The sequence below is a fragment of the Trichomycterus rosablanca genome, chromosome 10 (assembly GCF_030014385.1).
Source record: "Trichomycterus rosablanca isolate fTriRos1 chromosome 10, fTriRos1.hap1, whole genome shotgun sequence".
NCBI classification, from domain to species: Eukaryota; Metazoa; Chordata; class Actinopteri; order Siluriformes; family Trichomycteridae; genus Trichomycterus; species Trichomycterus rosablanca.
The window spans coordinates 34,760,126-34,780,374 of NC_085997.1; the positions used below are offsets into that span (position 1 = coordinate 34,760,126).

The 20,249-nt window shown below is 39.4% G+C and overlaps 1 protein-coding gene across 1 annotated transcript; it reads left to right on the top strand.

Moving 5' to 3' along the window:
• The first annotated feature begins 18,263 nt into the window (after positions 1 to 18,263).
• On the top strand, positions 18,264 to 19,552 carry LOC134321461 (E-selectin-like). The gene is made up of 2 exons (XM_063003227.1): positions 18,264 to 18,792; positions 19,334 to 19,552. The coding sequence occupies exons 1-2, from the start codon at positions 18,437 to 18,439 to the stop codon at positions 19,338 to 19,340; spliced, it is 363 nt and encodes a 120-aa protein (XP_062859297.1). The 5' UTR covers positions 18,264 to 18,436; the 3' UTR covers positions 19,341 to 19,552.
• Positions 19,553 to 20,249: the final 697 nt, after the last annotated feature.

A 20,249-nucleotide genomic window follows, 5' to 3' on the forward strand; every position in this document is an offset into this window, starting at 1 on the left:
GCAAGCAGGTTAAGGATGAGTTGACGGTTACTACATTCATATTTCAATACAGTATGAAACTCTGTCATATTGATAATAGGAAATGCATTCAATTGCTCCACAGTGATATAAAAGACTGACCTCCAAAACGGATTTGGGTGGGTGGTGCATCAGTGTAACCTGTTTTGGCACTGCACAAGATGTCATCCTTTCGTCCTCTTGTGGGCTCATTATTGGCAAAGTCAGGAGCTGGGTTGGGTGCGATGCCAGTGCTGTGATGGTTGTGTGTTGGACAGTGTTGGATGATATCAGATTTGCAAGGCTACAAGAGCAAGACTTTGATGGCCAAATGTGATTCACCTTGAAAGGTCAGGAATGTCAAACAAATCATGAGACTAAGGCTTTATGTAAAGCACCATTTGTTTACTATTGCTATGAGGACTTCACACCTGAATTGAATCACCTGTACCATAATTTCTCTAAATTCAAAACTCGGTTTTGCATTTGTTTTTCTCCTGCCTTCCTAAATGTCCTAATTCCAAAGGAATCTTCTAAGACGGGATCAAACACACCAGAGCAAGATGTCGGTTTCTTACTTCCTCCTCGTTTTAGCAGCTCTAACAGGAGCGTCTTCTAATCTAGTCTTTAAAAAACATGTTCACGTGAACAAACCTATGACCTGGTCTGGGGCTCGGGACTACTGCAAGCAGAATTATGTTGACATGTCGATCACTGACACACTGGAGGAATTTAACAGATTTAGAAGTCATGTAGCAACAAAAATTGGTGTGCAAAGCTGGATCTGCCTGAGTAAGCAACCGAGTGAGACTAAATACACTCAGTGGTGTGATGGAACTCTGCTGAGTTTCACAAGATGGGGCATATTGGCACCAATCAATGTGTACAGTCAAAACTGTATTACTACATTGAATAATTTGTGGATTAATTACAACTGTGACTGGATAATGCCCTTCTTTTGCTACAGTGAGGTGATTGTTGTTGAAGAGATGAAGACCTGGGACGAGGCGCTGGAGCACTGTAGAACTTACTACACTGATCTGATCAGTGTAACCACACAGACCGATCTGCTTGTGGTCAATAACATAAAATTGAACGTTACAATGAGCAGTTTCTGGACTGGTCTGCGCTTTCTGAATGGCTTGTGGATGTGGCTGAACAAGGAGCCCCTGGGGAGTCTGGTCTCAATGCCCTCATGTCCTAATCGGCCTTTCTTCTGTGGGGCCCGTAATGCTGGAGCTAATACCTGGGAGAACAGAGACTGCAGTGAGAAACTGTACTTCGCCTGCCTCCGCCAAGGAAGGTGAGTGACTCAACTGAATGGAGGTGATGAAAGAAATAATAAGACTGTTGGTATTTATGATGGCATGCTGTTAAAACTGCTCTGCTTTCAGAGGATAAAGAAGCTCCAATCAGGCCTGTGTGATGATGAAGAAGAAAAGATGCATGTTGATTTTCATCATTTCAAATACATTTACTGGAATCATTTGTTGTAAATAAAGTTTCTCTCTGTACTAAAATCATTTCTTTTTAAAATTGTGTTTATTTAATATATGGATGGCAAGGTGGCTAGCACTTTCTGTGTCTAGTTTGCATATTCTCCCTGTGTCTGTGAGGGTTTCCTCCGGGAGCTTTGTTCGTGACTGTGTTTGACATTAAAGACTTGAACTGATAAGTAACTTGTGTAAGCAGTAACTACCTGTCCTGGCATGAACGTAGCTAAAGTGTGTAAAACATGAGGTTAATATCCTATTATATAATAATGATGATTTAATATACAGTATATATATGTATATATATACAGTGTATCACAAAAGTGAGTACACCCCTCACATTTCTGCAGATATTTAAGTATATCTTTTCATGGGACAACACTGACAAAATGACACTTTGACACAATGAAAAGTAGTCTGTGTGCAGCTTATATAACAGTGTAAATTTATTCTTCCCTCAAAATAACTCAAGATACAGCCATTAATGTCTAAACCACCGGCAACAAAAGTGAGTACACCCCTTAGTGAAAGTTCCTGAAGTGTCAATATTTTGTGTGGCCACCATTATTTCCCAGAACTGCCTTAACTCTCCTGGGCATGGAGTTTACCAGAGCTTCACAGGTTGCCACTGGAATGCTTTTCCACTCCTCCATGACGACATCACGGAGCTGGCGGATATTCGAGACTTTGCACTCCTCCACCTTCCGCTTGAGGATGCCCCAAAGATGTTCGATTGGGTTTAGGTCTGGAGACATGCTTGGCCAGTCCATCACCTTTACCCTCAGCCTCTTCAATAAAGCAGTGGTCGTCTTAGAGGTGTGTTTGGGGTCATTATCATGCTGGAACACTGCCCTGCGACCCAGTTTCCGGAGGGAGGGGATCATGCTCTGCTCAGTATTTCACAGTACATATTGGAGTTCATGTGTCCCTCAATGAAATGTAACTCCCCAACACCTGCTGCACTCATGCAGCCCCAGACCATGGCATTCCCATCACCATGCTTGACTGTAGGCATGACACACTTATCTTTGTACTCCTCACCTGATTGCCGCCACACATGCTTGAGACCATCTGAACCAAACAAATTAATCTTGGTCTCATCAGACCATAGGACATGGTTCCAGTAATCCATGTCCTTTGTTGACATGTCTTCAGCAAACCGTTTGCGGGCTTTCTTGTGTAGAGACTTCAGAAGAGGCTTCCTTCTGGGGTGACAGCCATGCAGACCAATTTGATGTAGTGTGCGGCGTATGGTCTGAGCACTGACAGGCTGACCCCCCACCTTTTCAATCTCTGCAGCAATGCTGACAGCACTCCTGCGCCTATCTTTCAAAGACAGCAGTTGGATGTGACGCTGAGCACGTGCACTCAGCTTCTTTGGACGACCAACGCGAGGTCTGTTCTGAGTGGACCCTGCTCTTTTAAAACGCTGGATGATCTTGGCCACTGTGCTGCAGCTCAGTTTCAGGGTGTTGGCAATCTTCTTGTAGCCTTGGCCATCTTCATGTAGCGCAACAATTCGTCTTTTAAGATCCTCAGAGATTGGAACTTTCAGTGACCAGTATGAGAGAGTGTGAGAGCTGTACTACTAAATTGAACACACCTGCTCCCTATGCACACCTGAGACCTAGTAACACTAACAAATCACATGACATTTTGGAGGGAAAATGACAAGCAGTGCTCAATTTGGACATTTAGGGGTGTAGTCTCTTAGGGGTGTACTCACTTTTGTTGCCGGTGGTTTAGACATTAATGGCTGTATATTGGGTTATTTTGAGGGAAGAATAAATTTACACTGTTATATAAGCTGCACACAGACTACTTTTCATTGTGTCAAAGTGTCATTTTGTCAGTGTTGTCCCATGAAAAGATATACTTAAATATCTGCAGAAATGTGAGGGGTGTACTCACTTTTGTGATACACTGTATATATACCTTATATATTGTAAATCTGATGACTGTTTTGTAGCTGATAGAATTTGAATAATAACTTCTGTAGAATCTATTCTTCTGTAGAATTTTTTACATCAAGCTGATGCACAATATAATAAAGATTGTTTTTCTGAATCTTTCTAATCTTTGCATGTTTGTTATATTGAATTGTTTTACATCTTTAAATGAAATGTAATAAGAGACGAAAACAAGACGAAAACAAAGTTACCCAACATCAACTCGCCCTGAGAAGTAGTGGTGGGCGGATCGATCCAAATACCTATATTATCGATACCAACGTTGGTATAGGTATCGGATCGATACTAGTGTGATTCAATCGATACTTTAGTTTCACTTTTTCTCCGCTACATTCAGCACGTTTCTCCCATTTCATTAGAAAGTAAACACCATGTCTGTACAGACCCACTCCTCTCACGTCTTACATGCTCACCTCGCTCCTCCCCTCCTGCTCTGCTGTGTTTTGTTGAGGTACCGTCACGTTAGGTTGTTAAAATCCTACACAGTACACTGGTAGGCATTTGGAAGATTGTAAGTTTTTGAATACTTTGCAGATACAGAAATAGGAACGACTTTATGGAAATAATAGTGTAAACTATACGTACGTAAAGTACAGAAGCACCTTACGCACATTGCGCAACCCTACACAAATGAATTGGAGCACAAGTAGTGAGGCTCTTATTCCGTGTTTTGATGAATGAGAGCTCTTTTCTTTTGACTTGATTGATTGTGCTTATAAATGTAAACAGAATAGCATCGTTTTTTTTATTTTTAATTAACAAGCACACATATATTCGGTCACTATTAAAAATATCCATATTTGCAAACACAACTAAATGGTATGAGTTAGCCGCTTTGTGTTAATATGCCATAATGGTACCGTTGTGAGAAAGTAAAGCACCAGAAACAAGAAATCTGACTGCTTCAAAGAACTGATTTATTTACAACCCTACTGAGAGCAGCTACTTACAAAAATGTATGTATTACAATAATACACTTAAATGTGATAAAAATTCATTTAGATTTAGCAATTTGATTATGCATCTACCTAAATTATTAAAAAGTATAGGTATCTGTATCGATATCGGCGATACTGGCCCTGTATTTACTTGGTATCAGATCGATACCAAATTTTGCAGTATCGCACACCCCTACTGAGTAGAAAAGTATTTACCCCCTTATTTACCTAATCACTATTAGTCTTTGCGAACTGTGCAAATTTGTGCCCATTTAGCCAAAAGAGCATTTGTATAATCAGGAAGTGAAAATAGAACATTCCTTCAAATTTAAAAATAAAAGTTTCTTTTCTATCCATTTTATAATCTAATTTATTGTAAACTGATTTATTTTGTAATCACAGCAGAGGCAGCATCAGGGACTGGTGGTCTGCTCAGAACATAGGAACCCTGATAATAAAAAAAGAATTAAAGTCGATCCCAGGGTTAAGTACTCTTTTTCATCAGGTTTTAGACAGAAAACATATTGCATACACATTACATACTGAAGAATGAGTGTTTATGTGGGTATGAAACTCTGTCGTATATAATAAGTGGGATGATAATAGAAAATGAATTGAATTGCTCCACAGTGATGTAAAAGACTGACCTCCAAAACAGATTTGGGTGGCTTGTGTATCCATGTAACCTGATCTGGCACTGCACAAAAGGTCAAGCTTTCACCCTCTTGTGGGGTCATCATCTGCAAAGTCAAGAGCTGAGTTGGGTGCTATGGCAGAAGGGTTTGATACCCAAATGTGACCATTAAAAGGTCAGAATTGTCTAACAAATCATGTGACGAAGGCTTTATGTAAAGCAACCATTCGTTTACTATTGCGATGAAGAACTCACACCTCATTTTTCTAAATTCAAAACTCTGGCACTTGGTTTTGCATTTGTTTTTCTCTTGCCTTTTTATATTTCCTAATGCTAGGCGAATCTTCAGAGACAAGATTGAAAACACCAGAGCAAAATGATGGTTTCTCACTATCTTCTCTTTTTAGCAGCTCTAACAGGAGCAGCTTCTAATCTAGTCATTAAAAAACATGTTCATGTGAGCAACTATATGACCTGGTCCGAGGCTCAGGACTACTGCAGACAGAATTATTTTGACCTTTCGATTATTGACACACTGGAGGAATATAACAGATTCATAAGTCAGGTGTCACTGCATGCTGGTTTCCTATGCTGGATCGGCCTGAGAAAGAACCCAAATGAGACTGAATACACTGAGTGGTGTGATGGGACAGTGCTGAGTTTCACAAAGTGGTACTTCGGGCAGCCAATCAGCATATACTATCGAGATTGTGTTACTGCACTGAGTAATATGTGGATGGATTCATACTGTGAGTGGAAATTACCCTTCTTCTGCTACAGTGAGGTGATTGTGGTTGAGGAGATGAAGACCTGGGACGAGGCACTGGAGCACTGCAGAACTTACTACACTGATCTGTTCAGTGTAACCACACAGACCGATCTGGTTCTGGTCAGCAACATAAGTAATATTATGACAGCCAGTTTATGGACTGGTCTGCGCTTCCTGAACGGCTTGTGGATTTGGGTGAACATGGAGCCTGTGGGGAGTCTGGTCTCAATGCCCTCATGTCCGGATCAGCCTTTCCTCTGTGGAGCCCGAAATGCTGTAGCTAATACCTGGGAGAACAGAGACTGCAGGGAGAAAATATACTTCACCTGCTACCACCAAAGAAGGTGAGTAACTCAACTGAATGGAGATAAAGAAGGAAATAATAAGACTGTTGGTATTTATGATGACTTGCTGTTAAAAACTGCTCTGTATAATAACATGGGTGTAGATTTGGGTATGGGTGGTAGAGGTGCTCTACAGTACTTGTGGTTTTTATCAATATTAAATCAAACCACATTAATGCAAAATAATCTACTTTTATTAAGAATATGACAAATATATTCTTTTCAAACTTTTTTTAGAGAATAAATAAGCTGCAATCAGGCCTGTGTGAGAAGAAAAGACGAGAGGAAAGATGCATGATGATGTTTTCCATTTCAAATAAAGTGAAATCTTTGAATCCTCCCTTTATACCTAATCACCGGCTTTTTGTAAAACATGTCAAAACGCTGTAACTCAAATATTCTGTAAAATGTTTGCTTGTATTTGTGCTCATGTCCCAACTTTTTGAGTGTATTGCAGGCATCAAACTCTTAATTTGTTAATACTAACAAAATACAATGAAATAGTTTATTTTCTTTTTTACTTTTATCAGTTCAATAAAGATTAAAAAGAATTAACAAATCACAGATTTTTCTTTTTCTTGTATTTCACTAAACGTCTCAACTTTTCTATCAGAATGTGTTTGTGGAAGTCAGGCACTGATATTGGATGAGACACTGGAGGAGAAAATACCTGAATCTGTACCAGCAGGCAAAACCTTCAGATGTACCACACCACTACACTCTGCACTAAAAAATCCTAGTGTCATCCCATTAAGTTTGCAATGGTCACTGTATCAACCTTATGGAATGTCCTCATATCAGAAATGTTCACAAGTCACAACATACAAGTCACGAGTCTTTAGGCTAGAGTCCGAGTCAAGTCACGAGTCAATATAATAAACACTAAACATATAATGGAAATGTAGCGTAGAAATAAACAAATAATCTGTAAGTTCAGGTAAAAAACAACAACAGATTAGCGAGTGTATTTATCCATTTTACTTCATGCCTTTACTTTCCAAGGTACCAGTTAAAAGCTTAAACTGACACTTTGTTTTCATTGCAAAACAAAAGTGCAATAAATCAGGCACAGCAGCCAAAATCCAAAACACAGCAAAAAAAAAAATTATAACCGCTGCTTAACTTAACTTCTGTACTTTCAGATGCTATTAAATTTATAAGCATGTGTCCCATTAGGAATAGAATCCATTATTTTGTAAATGTGCTTACATTTAAAAACTTCTTTATATTATATTATTTATAACAATTATATACTGTATATATATCTTGAAAGTCGGCTAGGCGCCACTAGCAGGCATAATTGCCAATGCCTGCAGCAGAAAAAATTGGCCGGGTGGCAAAAAAACTGGACTGAAAGTGGGTGGGGTCTTAGACGCTGTGCAAGGACTCTGGTTAGTAGCCGAGTCGCCTGTACAGAAAGTGAAGGAGAACGGAGATCAGGGCATGACTCTCCATAGGGCGAATAAGATGGGGGTTGGTGAACTGCGAATGCATCGGAGGGAGTGTGAGGTGGGCAAAAATACCCTCCTCAGACACAACCAGAGTCTCCAGCAGCAGAAGACGAATTGACTACGCTAAACTGGGAGAAAAATGCATAAATAAAGTTGCCTAAAGTATGTGGACATCTGACCACAAGCTTGTTAGCCGTCTTATTTCGAAACCATAGGCATTAATATAAACTTGTCCACTCATTGGAACTATAAAAGCCTTAGCGCTACTGGGAAGGCTTTTCACAAAATAGTGAAGTTTGTCTATGGGAATTTTTGCCCATTCATTAAAAAAAGCATGTGAGGTCAGTCCATCAGGGCTGTTCCTTTGTTTGCTCTCTTTCATTTTCCCGGTTTTCCCAGGATTGTCCTTCTTTTAACAGTCAGTACTGGAAATTTTTACCTGAGACTAAATCTGACCGGCCAGTCAAAAAGTTGGGTGGGAAATGAAAAGTACACCACATACTGTAGTTAAAAAAGCCAACCCATGATGAGTTAAAAGTTTCAATTAAACACGATGGTAAAACCGCAAAAGCGGTCAGTCAGTCATCGGTATGCCAGTGTCCAGGTTTTTTGCTGTCAGACAAAAGTGGGAACCATAACAAACACACAAACACACCACGTTTATCACGCTCACTCAGGCCTACCTCAATGATAAACGGCAGGGGTTGGCTGTGTGGAAATTTGTAGAGGTTTGTGCAAATTATGCAGTAAAAACACAGCACGACAAATTTACTTTATCATCCTAAACGTCGCCATCCTCAGCTGAGTCAGTGAAATACGCAGAGAAAAGAACAGGTCAGGGTTGTCTGATTCCTTTTCAGAAATCCCGCCCGGTTACCTAAGTACGAAATGCGAAGAGAACTGCAGGCTTGGCAGAATAATGAAGAACTTTAATTGGGGGGGGAGGGGGGGGGTGCGCTGGAGCTTTACAATGGGCACAAGGCACACAGTAACACACTGGACGGGGCGCCAGTCCATCGCAAGGCAGACACACTTACACTCACACATACACACACCCATTCACCTACAGGGCAATATTCAGTGTCTCCAATTAATCTGACTGCATGTCTTTGGACTATGAGAGAACATGCAAACTCTGCACAAAAAGGACCCGGACCGCCGCGCCTGGGGATCGAACCCAGGACCTTCTTGCTGTGAGGCGACAGTGCTACCCACCGACGGCTTGTTTATAATTTCTATTAAAATAATTTTTGTGTATGTATAATTTGTGTAAGTCTATGATTTGTGTAAGGCCACCCAAGGAGGTCCCTGCTGAGTCTGGTTCATCTCATGGTTTCTTCTTGTAATTTTAAGTTTTTCTTTGCCACTGTCGCCCTCGGCTTGCTCAACAGGGGTTTTTGGTCTGTAGGTCCTGGATTCTGTAAAGTCATCTATTGTATATATAAAATAATAATGTCAATTGTAAAAAGCGCTATACAAATAAATTTAAATTGACCAGATACTTTTGAAATTCTTCCCGTTTAACTAAAAAAGTAGTCCAAAAGCATACGTATTTGTCCTCTAGCTCCGCAAATACAAACAGCAGAACGTCGTAAATTATTTATGCTAAAGTCTTAAGAAAATCTTAAAAGATATGTCCATTTAATTTTATTCTCATAAACAGGCATGCTGCGTATTTATTTAGTCCTTAAATATGTCATTTATCTCCCAGATTTTGCTGTATCACTTTCCGTATTGTGCCTACTAACCCATAGTGAATAAATAGTTTTAATATATAAAGAAACAAACGCGATTACAACTGATACAATTAAGTGTTAATAAATCGAACTGATTAAAAACGAATTAATGACATCAACTAGGACATGTGATGTGGAAAGTTGTCAAGTGGAATTAATAAGTAAGTAATAAGTAAATTTCAACCATGCAAATAAACCACAGCTTACACCTACACTCTAAAAATGCTGGAATGTTTTTTTCTACCCAAACGCTAGGTTGAGGCAGTTGGGTCACCTTGCTGGGTTGTTTCACGCTCAAATAACCCAATTATTGGGTTATTTTCTCAACCCAACACTTGGGTTACCATGTCCTGTTGCCATTTGGCTAAATTCCCTTATGCCAAGTTCCCACAACATGACTTTCAAGCTGTTCCGATCGCTGTACAGTTCACACTACACAACTGGATCTCTTGCACTTCAGCCGTTGAGTATTTCACACTACACGACTGATCAGCGATAGGGGGTTTCACACTACACCATCTACCTTTAGGAGGAATTGCAGGCGAGTCTGTCTGGTCTTCCAAACAACGTCTTGTCACGAAAACACACGCGGGAAGTGATGAGGGGTTTAACGATGCCACGTCTAAAATCACACGTCAACAATAAGCGAGCGATCAAAGTTGTTTGTGCTCTGACGTGTGTAAAATCAAGGAGAAAAAAATCAGTGAATCCGAGTGGACTGGGCTATGCCCAAAAAATAAATTATTAAATACAAAAATTTATATGGATACACACAAAAAAACTAATGTTAACATAAAATCAGACAGGTTAATGTATCATTTACACTTATTTAAGTGTTACATGCGTTTCTTTGATTGCAGCACACATATTATTTGTATATGCTTGGACAAGGGTAATGCTGCGTTAAAGGATAATACAATCGGAAAGGGCTTCCTCTGTTTCTACTGATGCAAATGCTAATGTTAGTGATATTACGGTTTAATGTAAAGAACTCCTTTGCCCGTGCTCACAAACGTTTCCCTGATGTAAATTCTTATCTCCCCTGTAGCTAGATAAGTAATGCCTATGTCACACTACACGATTTTTGCCTCTCTGCGACTGGTTGGCACTAGATTTGCCGGCTCTGGATCGAAACTCGGCTCTCAATCGCTATGTTTGAACTACTCAACAACTCGATCCGAGCAGCTTGCGGAGCGCGACTGAAGAGAGATATCTAGCATGTCAAATATCTGGATCTCAGTCGCACAACTGGCAATGAGTGTAGTGTCGAACAGCCAGTGAGAACGCAAGATACGGTGTGAGGAGAAACACAGGTGAGAGGTTGTAAAAAGGTGGAACGGGGCTTAATATAGTTTATATCAGAATACATCAGCACACACACAAGTTTTACAGTATTTCTGACCTGATCGTTCTCTACAAAACACCAACACTGCATTGCAAAAAATATTTATTAACCTACAACTCACTATAGAACAATCCATGCTGGTCACGTAGCCACATTCACTCAGATTCATTTATTTTTTCTCTTTGATTTTACGCAGCACATCAGCGCACAAATTTTGATCGCTCGCTACTTGTTGACGTGCATTTTTGGACGTGGAATCATTAAACCCCTCGTCACTTCTCATGTTTGTTTTCTTGACAAAACGTAGTTTGGGAGACCAGAGAAGCTCACCTGCGATTCCAGTTGGTGATAGATGGTGTAGTGTGAAACCCCCTATTGCCGATCAGTCGTGTAGTGTGAAAGCCACACCGACTTGAAAGACTCCCGATTACAAGAGATCCAGGTGTGTAGTGTGAACTGTACAGCGACCTGACGACTTGGAAAGTCATGTAGTGTGAACTTGGCATAAGGTAACGTTAACTAGCTTCTAAAATCGTGTTTCACAGCTTAGTTAGCTTTCCTTATATTGGCCACATACTATCCCATTAAAATTAAAATAACTTTTTAATCTTTGGTTAGCTTGCCAGTAGGCAGGCAGCTACAATTCATTCTTTCTTGCACTGATAGTTTATCTATCGCTAATGTTAGCATCTTTAATATCTCCTGGAGACTTATATTCATGACTTGAAGAGGAAGTGAAAGTTTTTTAAACATAGGGTTAGTAATATTTCAAACATCTATTTTATGAGCATTTAAAGTATTAAGATAAACTAGAAACACTTACCTCAAATATGCTGCTGCAGCAAATCTCCCAACCGTTGTTTCTAGCCATTACCAGGGTTGCCAGATTGCTAAAGTATCAAAACGTATTTCAAAATCCGCCAAAATGCATGGAAACATACGCATGAAAAACATTATACTAATTAACTGCTGATATCTTACAGATCAGTAATTACAAATTTAGTGACATTTGAAAAGAATTATTTAATTATTTGAATATATATTTAGACATTTGAATATAATTATTTTTTATTTGATTTCAAGGCGATACCTTAAAACCTCCCAATTCCACCACCAGTTTAAAATATAATTCGCCCAATCTGGCAACACAGGAGAGGTCGAATCACAGCTCTGCCATGCAGCCATTGTTGGGCCCTTGAGCACGGCCCTTAACCCCTCTCTGCTCCAGGGGCGCCGTACGATGGCTGACCCTGCGCTCTGACCCCGGCTTATAAACAAGCTGGGATATGCGAAGAAAGAATTCGTACAAATGTATATGTATATCTGACAAATAAAGGCGTTCTATTCTATTTGTTTAACCCAAGTGCTGGGTTAAGAAAATAACCTGACATTTGGGTTATTTGAGTGAGAAGAATGCACATAATATTTATAGACAATTTTGATGTACAGTACTGTTATATGCAGCAAAAACTGGGAGGAAAATCCGCTGTACTGGCAACACTGAGACACGTCAATGCTCTTACCAACTTTCAAATTCAGCCAAAATGGGAGGAAAAACAGCGGACCTGGCAACACTGAGACAGGTAAATGCAGGTAACACCAACAGCTTGATTATATGTGATAAAGACTAGAAAGACACAATGAACATCTTTTCATTAATTTTTTAATTTTTTTAAAGTAAGTTTTATTTACAAGTGCCTACAGATTTTTTTTATGTTGGAAGCAACCGACCTTACATGCTTTTTTAGGTGTTACAAATAATACTGTTAATTTAACATAATATACTTTGTTAAGGTTTTCATTATATCGTATCAAATATTGAGATTTTTTTAGCCATATCGCCCAGCCCTAGCTCAAGGGAGACAAAATGATACCATGGAGTAGTATAAACTGACTTAAACCCTGCTGAGAAGATGTGGTAAAATAAGCAGTTTAAGCTTAAAGTGAAGCAGTTCATGTTAAGTGTATTGGGTCAGAGTTCCTCTACAGTGATGTGCCAGACTGATCCAAAGTACAGATTTGGGTGGGTGGCATATTCATGTAAACTGAGCAGACCATAAACAAAATGGTAACATGGCACCCTCTTGTGGGCTCACCATCCAGAAAGTCAGGAGCTGGGGTTGGGTATGATGCTGGCCATGTTGAAGGTTTTAGTTAGACAGTTTTAAATGATATCAGGCTACATAAGCAGGGCTTTGGTGTTCAAAAGTGATTAATATTTTTAAAATGTCATTAGTGTCAAACAAAGCCATTGATGTTGTCATCTTGGAATTATGTGACTAAGCCTCCATGTAAATAAACTATTTGTTTATTGTTCCTGTGACGACTTCACACCTGTATCAGGCCACCCGATACACCTCACCCGAATCACCTCGATATTCAAACCGCTGCAATTTGTTTTTTGAATTTGTTTGTCTTCTACTTTCTTACTTGTCCTTTTACAAACTTAAACTTACCAGAACAAGATATAAGTTTTTTACTTTTACTCTATTTACTGTAAACCTGGTTTTGTAGCTCTTAGTTATCAAGTGATGGATTTTATAAAAACAAGCTGTTTTTATATGGAATGTATCTGCTGTTTCACCTTCCACTCTAATTACAGAATTTATTTATTCTCTTGTATGGAATTCCTTAAAGCAGGCTGTGTAATGCACATAATAATAATAATAAGATTCTTCTTCACAGGAAGTGAAAGATGTATTATTCATTTATTAGTTGTAACAGCCCTGTGTAGAAATCACCCCCTTAGTTACTTCAACCAATAAACTCAATGTAATGAATAATCTGGTTTAATTAATTAGATTAGACACACCAGACTGGATTATTGCAGCTCTGTCAGATGTAAACATCACGAAAATAAAAGCTTTCCAGAAATGTGAAGTACACTGTATGACCAAAAATATATGGACACCTGACAATAAGCTTGCTATTTAAAACTCTCAGGCATTAATATGATTACACCCATCTAGTTCATTAGTGTCATTAGTGTCAAACAAAGCCATTGTTGTTGTCATCTTGGAATTATGTGACTAAGCCTCCATGTAAATAAACTATTTGTTTATTGTTCCTGTGACGACTTCACACCTGTATCAGGCCACCCGTACCATCAGCTTGATAGTTTTGAATCACCTCGATATTCAAACCTCTGCAATTTGGTTTTGAATTTGTTTGTCTTCTACTTTCTTACTCGTCCTTTTACAAACTCAAACTTGCCAGCACAAGACACACGTTTTTCACTTTTACTCTATTTACTGTAAACCTGATGTTTTGTAGTTCTTAGTTATTAAGTGATGGATTTTATAAAAACAAGCTGTTTTTATATGGCACGTATTTCCTAGTTTCATCTTCCACTCTAGTTATAGAATCTGAAAAAATTTATTTCATCTCTTTTATGGAAATCTTTAAAGCAGGTTGTGTGATGCACGTAATAATACAGATTCTTCTTCACAAAAAGTGAGATACAGTGTATCACAAAAGTGAGTACACCCTTCACATTTCTGCAAATATTTTATTATATCTTTTCATGGGACAACACTATAGAAATAAAACTTGGATATAACTTAGAGTAGTCAGTGTACAACTTGTATAGCAGTGTAGATTTACTGTCTTCTGAAAATAACTCAACACACAGCCATTAATGTCTAAATAGCTGGCAACATAAGTGAGTACACCCCACAGTGAACATGTCCAAATTGTGCCCAAAGTGTCAATATTTTGTGTGACCACCATTATTATCCAGCACTGCCTTAACCCTCCTGGGCATGGAATTCACCAGAGCTGCACAGGTTGCTACTGGAATCCTCTTCCACTCCTCCATGATGACATCACGGAGCTGGTGGATGTTAGACACCTTGAACTCCTCCACCTTCCACTTGAGGATGCGCCACAGGTGCTCAATTGGGTTTAGTCCATCACCTTTACCTTCAGCTTCCTCAGCAAGGCAGTTGTCATCTTGGAGGTTGTGTTTGGGGTCGTTATCCTGTTGGAAAACTGCCATGAGGCCCAGTTTTCGAAGGGAGGGGATCATGCTCTGTTTCAGAATGTCACAGTACATGTTGGAATTCATGTTTCCCTCAATGAACTGCAGCTCCCCAGTGCCAGCAACACGCATGCAGCCCAAGACCATGATGCTACCACCACCATGCTTGACTGTAGGCAAGATACAGTTGTCTTGGTACTTCTCACCAGGGCGCCGCCACACATGCTGGACACCATCTGAGCCAAACAAGTTTATCTTGGTCTCGTCAGACCACAGGGCATTCCAGTAATCCATGTTCTTGGACTGCTTGTCTTCAGCAAACTGTTTGCGGGCTTTCTTGTGCGTCAGCTTCCTTCTGGGATGACGACCATGCAGACCGAGTTGATGCAGTGTGCGGCGTATGGTCTGAGCACTGACAGGCTGACCTCCCACGTCTTCAACCTCTGCAGCAATGCTGGCAGCACTCATGTGTCTATTTTTTAAAGCCAACCTCTGGATATGACGCCAAACACGTGGACTCAACTTCTTTGGTCGACCCTGGCGAAGCCTGTTCCGAGTGGAACCTGTCCTGGAAAACCGCTGTATGACCTTGGCCACCATGCTGTAGCTCAGTTTCAGGGTGTTAGCAATCTTCTTATAGCCCAGGCCATCTTTGTGGAGAGCAACAATTCTATTTCTCACATCCTCAGAGAGTTCTTTGCCATGAGGTGCCATGTTGAATATCCAGTGGCCAGTATGAGAGAATTGTACCCAAAACACCAAATTTAACAGCCCTGCTCCCCATTTACACCTGGGACCTTGACACATGACACCAGGGAGGGACAACGACACATTTGGGCACAATTTGGACATGTTCACTGTGGGGTGTACTCACTTATGTTGCCAGCTATTTAGACATTAATGGCTGTGTGTTGAGTTATTTTCAGAAGACAGTAAATCTACACTGCTATACAAGTTGTACACTGACTACTCTAAGTTATATCCAAGTTTCATGTCTATAGTGTTGTCCCATGAAAAGATATAATGAAATATTTGCAGAAATGTGAGGGGTGTACTCACTTTTGTGATACACTGTATGTATTATTCATTTATTGGTTCTATTTATCAGCCCTGTGTAGAAATCACCCCCTTAGTTACAACCAATGAACTTAATGTAATGAATAATCTGGTTTAATTAATTAGATTAAATACACCAGACTGGATTATTGTAGCTCTGTCAGATGTAAACATCACGAAAATAAAAGCTTTCCAGAAATGTGAATAAAATATGTGGACACCTGACAATCAGCTTGCTATTTAAAACTCTCAGACATTAATAATATTACACCCACCTCACCCCATTCCCTGCCACCCACTCTCCCTTTGTCATATAACATTGCCTCATGTTTGCTGGCTGCTCAGCCATAGTGGTTAAACAGCTTAATTTGACCAAAAGCAGGACATTAAATGCCACCAGCCTAAATATCATTATAGTGAAACACAACATTTGTTGTTGTCATTTGCCTGCAAACACTGAGAATGGAGAGTGATTCAAGTGAATGGAGGAAACAATGTGGCACTGTTGGTATATATGATGGCATGCTGTTAAAAATGCTCTGTATACTCGCATGGGTCTGGAACTCCAACATTCACAGTAAGTTATTGCCAAAGGCAGGGCTGGACTGGGAACAAAATTCAGCCCTGGACTTTGTTCCTGACCAGCCCACTACAAGCACATCGTGACACACATATCACCCCCTAATCAAATGTTAGATGATTGATATTGATAGTTTTCATCTATCTTACCACTAAAGTTAATAACTCACTATAATAACAATTAAAATAATAATAACAAAAATAACTACAAACAAATTTTCTTAAAATTTACAGTTTCTTAAATGGTTCTATTGGATTTCCCCATCCTGTCTCATTAAACCGCAAGAAATAAAATCAGTCTTTAAACCTTTAACACTGGTAAATATGCTTTTTTCACACTTTTATTCACACGTGATTCACGTTTGTTCCAAATTAGCGCATTGCTCCGATGAGCAAAGAAATAAATCACATGTGTAAATACTTTAATATGTTGACAAGGGAAATGAACCATGTAAGCTATGCACATAATCACTCTAAACATGTCCTGAACAACTGCATTTTCCTTTCTGTATTATAGAGGACAAGATAGTGTTTACTTTTACTGAGGAGCAGAGACTAATGGTACCATCTCAAATTATATCCACTGCCCCATGTAGTGCACTATGTTGGACATGACATACTAGAACTTTTACAAAAATAGTCCTTAAAACGACTGGTTTAAAGCCCCCTGTATCCAACAGTAGCTTAGATATCTACTTATTAATCATTCAGTGACTGTTAAAAGAAATGTTTTGTACTGTTAAGAAGTACCCTAAGTAGGGCATAGGCGACATTTGAGATGGGCCCACAGTCTCTTCTTAAACGACGTTACTAACGAAGCATAGGTGCTGAACACTAACTTTTCCTTTTCTGCTCTTTGGCTCTACTGTAGTTCCTCAGTGCCTAACAGGTTGTCCAGTTTCCTGCACTTTTCTGCATCTGCTTGCAGCTTCTTTTTTTTATCCTGGGCTTTTTCTGCACCTCCTTTACGCTTTTCGACCCTTTCTCATTCTCGCACTCATTCACTATGTATTTTTTGTACCGGTGGTTGTGATTACGGTTTATCCTGGTGGAGGGACATTTCTGTGATTGGCGAATGGACATGCAGTGAGGATACTATGGTGGGCCAATGCACACTTCAGGATTATTATTCAGGAAATTTTAAAACAGAATTTATTTTTCACTCTCTCAGCGGCCCATATACAGCGCGGCCCACCGGGAAAATTCCCGACCCTCCCGATGGCCAGTCCATCCCTGGCCAAAGGGAGAAAACTTAGAATGGTGCTAAAAGAAGCAGCTGGTTTACTAAATTTCTTCCAAAAGAACCCAGGTGACCATTGAAGAAATTACAGGCCTTGCTGCCTCAAATAAGGTCAGCGCTTATGATTCAGATAATGTTTCATTTAGTGCTAAGTTTAAATAAGTATGATGCCAGTCATGTTGAAGGTGTAAGTTGAGCAGTTTTGGATGATTATATTAGGCTTGTAAGGCTTCAAGAGCAGGGTTTTGATGCCCAAATGTGATTAACATTAAAAAGTTTCATTATTGTAAAACAAAGCCATTTTTGTTGCTATCTTGTAATCCTGTGACTAAGGCTCCAAGAAAAGTAGGTATTTTTTTATATTGATGTGACGACTTCACACCCGTATCAGACCATGCGTACCTTGATAGTTTGGGATTCAAAAGTCTGCAATTTGGTTTTGGATTTGTTTGTCTCCTACCAACTTACTTGTCCATTTACTGGAGGAATCTTCAGAGGAGAGTCAAACTCACCAGAGCAAGATGAAGGTTTCTCAGTTTCTCCTCTTGGTAGCAACTTTAACAGGAGCAGCTTCTAATCTAATCTTTAAAAAACATGTTCATGAGAGCACAGCTAAGAACTGGTCTGTGGCTCGTGACTACTGCAGACAAAATCATGTTGACCTGTCGATCATTGACACACAGCAGGAATATAACAGATTCACAAGTCAGATAGCAGCGAATGCTGGTGTACGAAGCTGGATCGGCCTCAGCAAGAACCGGGGTGAGACTGAATACACTAAGTGGTGTAATGGAACCCCGCTGAGTTTCAGAATCTGGGACTCAGGGCAGGCATTCGACATAAACAATCAACACTGTATTACTACAGAGAATAATAAATGGTGTGATTACTACTGTGACAGGCCAATGCCCTTCTTCTGCTACAGTGAGGTGATTGTGATTGAGGAGAAGAAGACCTGGGACGAGGCGCAGAAGCACTGCAGAACTTACTACACTGATCTGTTCAGTGTAACCACACAGACCGATCTGCTTGTGGTTAATGACATAAGACTGAACATTACGAGCAGTTTCTGGACTGGTCTGCGCTTTCTTGCTGGTTCATGGTTTTGGGTGAACGAGGAGGAATTTGTGGGGAGCCAGGTTTCCTTGCCCTCATGTCCTAATCGGCCTTTTTTTTGTGGAGCCCGAAAAGCTGGAGCCAATACCTGTGAGAACAGAGACTGCAGGGAGAAAATGTACTTCGCCTGTTACCGCCAAGGAAGGTGAGTGACTCAACTGAATGGAGATGATGGAAGAAATAATGAGACTGTTGGTATTTATGATGGCATGCTGTTAAAATCTGCTTTGTGTAATAGTGTGGGTGTAGATTCTGGTATGAAGGGTAGAGACATGTTCTTATCAATGTCAGGAGAGTAGTGAATTGTTCTGATTAATATTTTAACAATATATATATTAAGTGAAAGAATTTATTACAAATAATTTATTTCACTTTGCGTTTAGTTCTGAGTTTAGTGCTTGTTGGTTTACGTGACATCTGAGCGTTAACAGTCTGGGGTTTTTCCTCTTCTTGGTTAATAATGAGTCAAACTGTGAATGGAAGATGTTTTTAACACAAATGATGCTTAAAATTGGTCATAATTGTTTTTCTGGGGTTCTAAAGTTGATCAGAAAACGTTGCTGTTTATTTTTAAAGATCTACAGTACTTGTTGTTTCTTCCAGTTTTAAACCAATCCGAAATAATGCTTAAAAATCTATTTTATTGAGGATGTGACAATTATATTGTTCCTTTCATTCTTTTTCAGTGAATAAAAGATGCTGCAATCAGGCCTGTGTGAGCATGGAGAAGAAAAGACATGAACAAAGATGCATGTTGATCTTTATAATTTTAAACGAATTAATTAGAATTGTTTGTTATGAATAAAGTTTCTTTCTGTACTAGAATCATTTCTGATCAAAGCAGTTTAAAATTTAATCGATATTTGCTTTATTTATTTATTTATTGACTGTAGTTTTGAGTAATAAGATGAATGATTTTATAAAATTGTACAACTGTACTTTATAAAAACGATTTTATAGTGCATGTATCTGTTAGTTTCATCTTTCACGCTAGTGTGATAGAATTTGAAAAATAATTTATTTCTGTTATTATGTAGAATCCTTACAGGCTGTGTAATGCACAAAATAATAAAGATTCTTTTCCTCAGAAAGTGGAAATGTATTATTCATTCATTAGCTGGATTAGCATGCTTATGTGCATTTAGGGCGGCACGGTGGCTAAGTGGGTAGCACTGTTGCCTCACAGCAAGAAGGTCATGGGTTCGATCCCCAGGTGGGGCGGTCCGGGTCCTTTCTGTGTGGAGTTTGCATGTTCTCCCCGTGTCTGCGTGGGTTTCCTCCGGGTGCTCCGGTTTCCTCCCACAGTTCAAAGACATGCAAGTGAGTTAAATTGGAGATACAAAATTGTCCATGACTGTGTTTGATATAACCTTGAGAAGTGATGAACCTTGTGTAACGAGTAACTACCGTGTGTCTGTCATGAATATAACCAAAGAGTGTAAAACATGACGTTAAAATCCTAATAAACAAACAAACAAACTTATGTGCATTTATGGTCAAATGGTCAAATGTCTTCTGACATCAGTAACTGAACTCACAAATGCTCTTTTGACTAAATGGGTAAAAATTTCTTCAGAAAAAGGAAAGACATTTCAATATTAC

Bases quoted from the DNA above. Each gene is read 5' to 3' on its own strand.
- LOC134321461 (XM_063003227.1), top strand. From the start codon at position 18,437: ATGCCCTTCTTCTGCTACAGTGAGGTGATTGTGATTGAGGAGAAGAAG.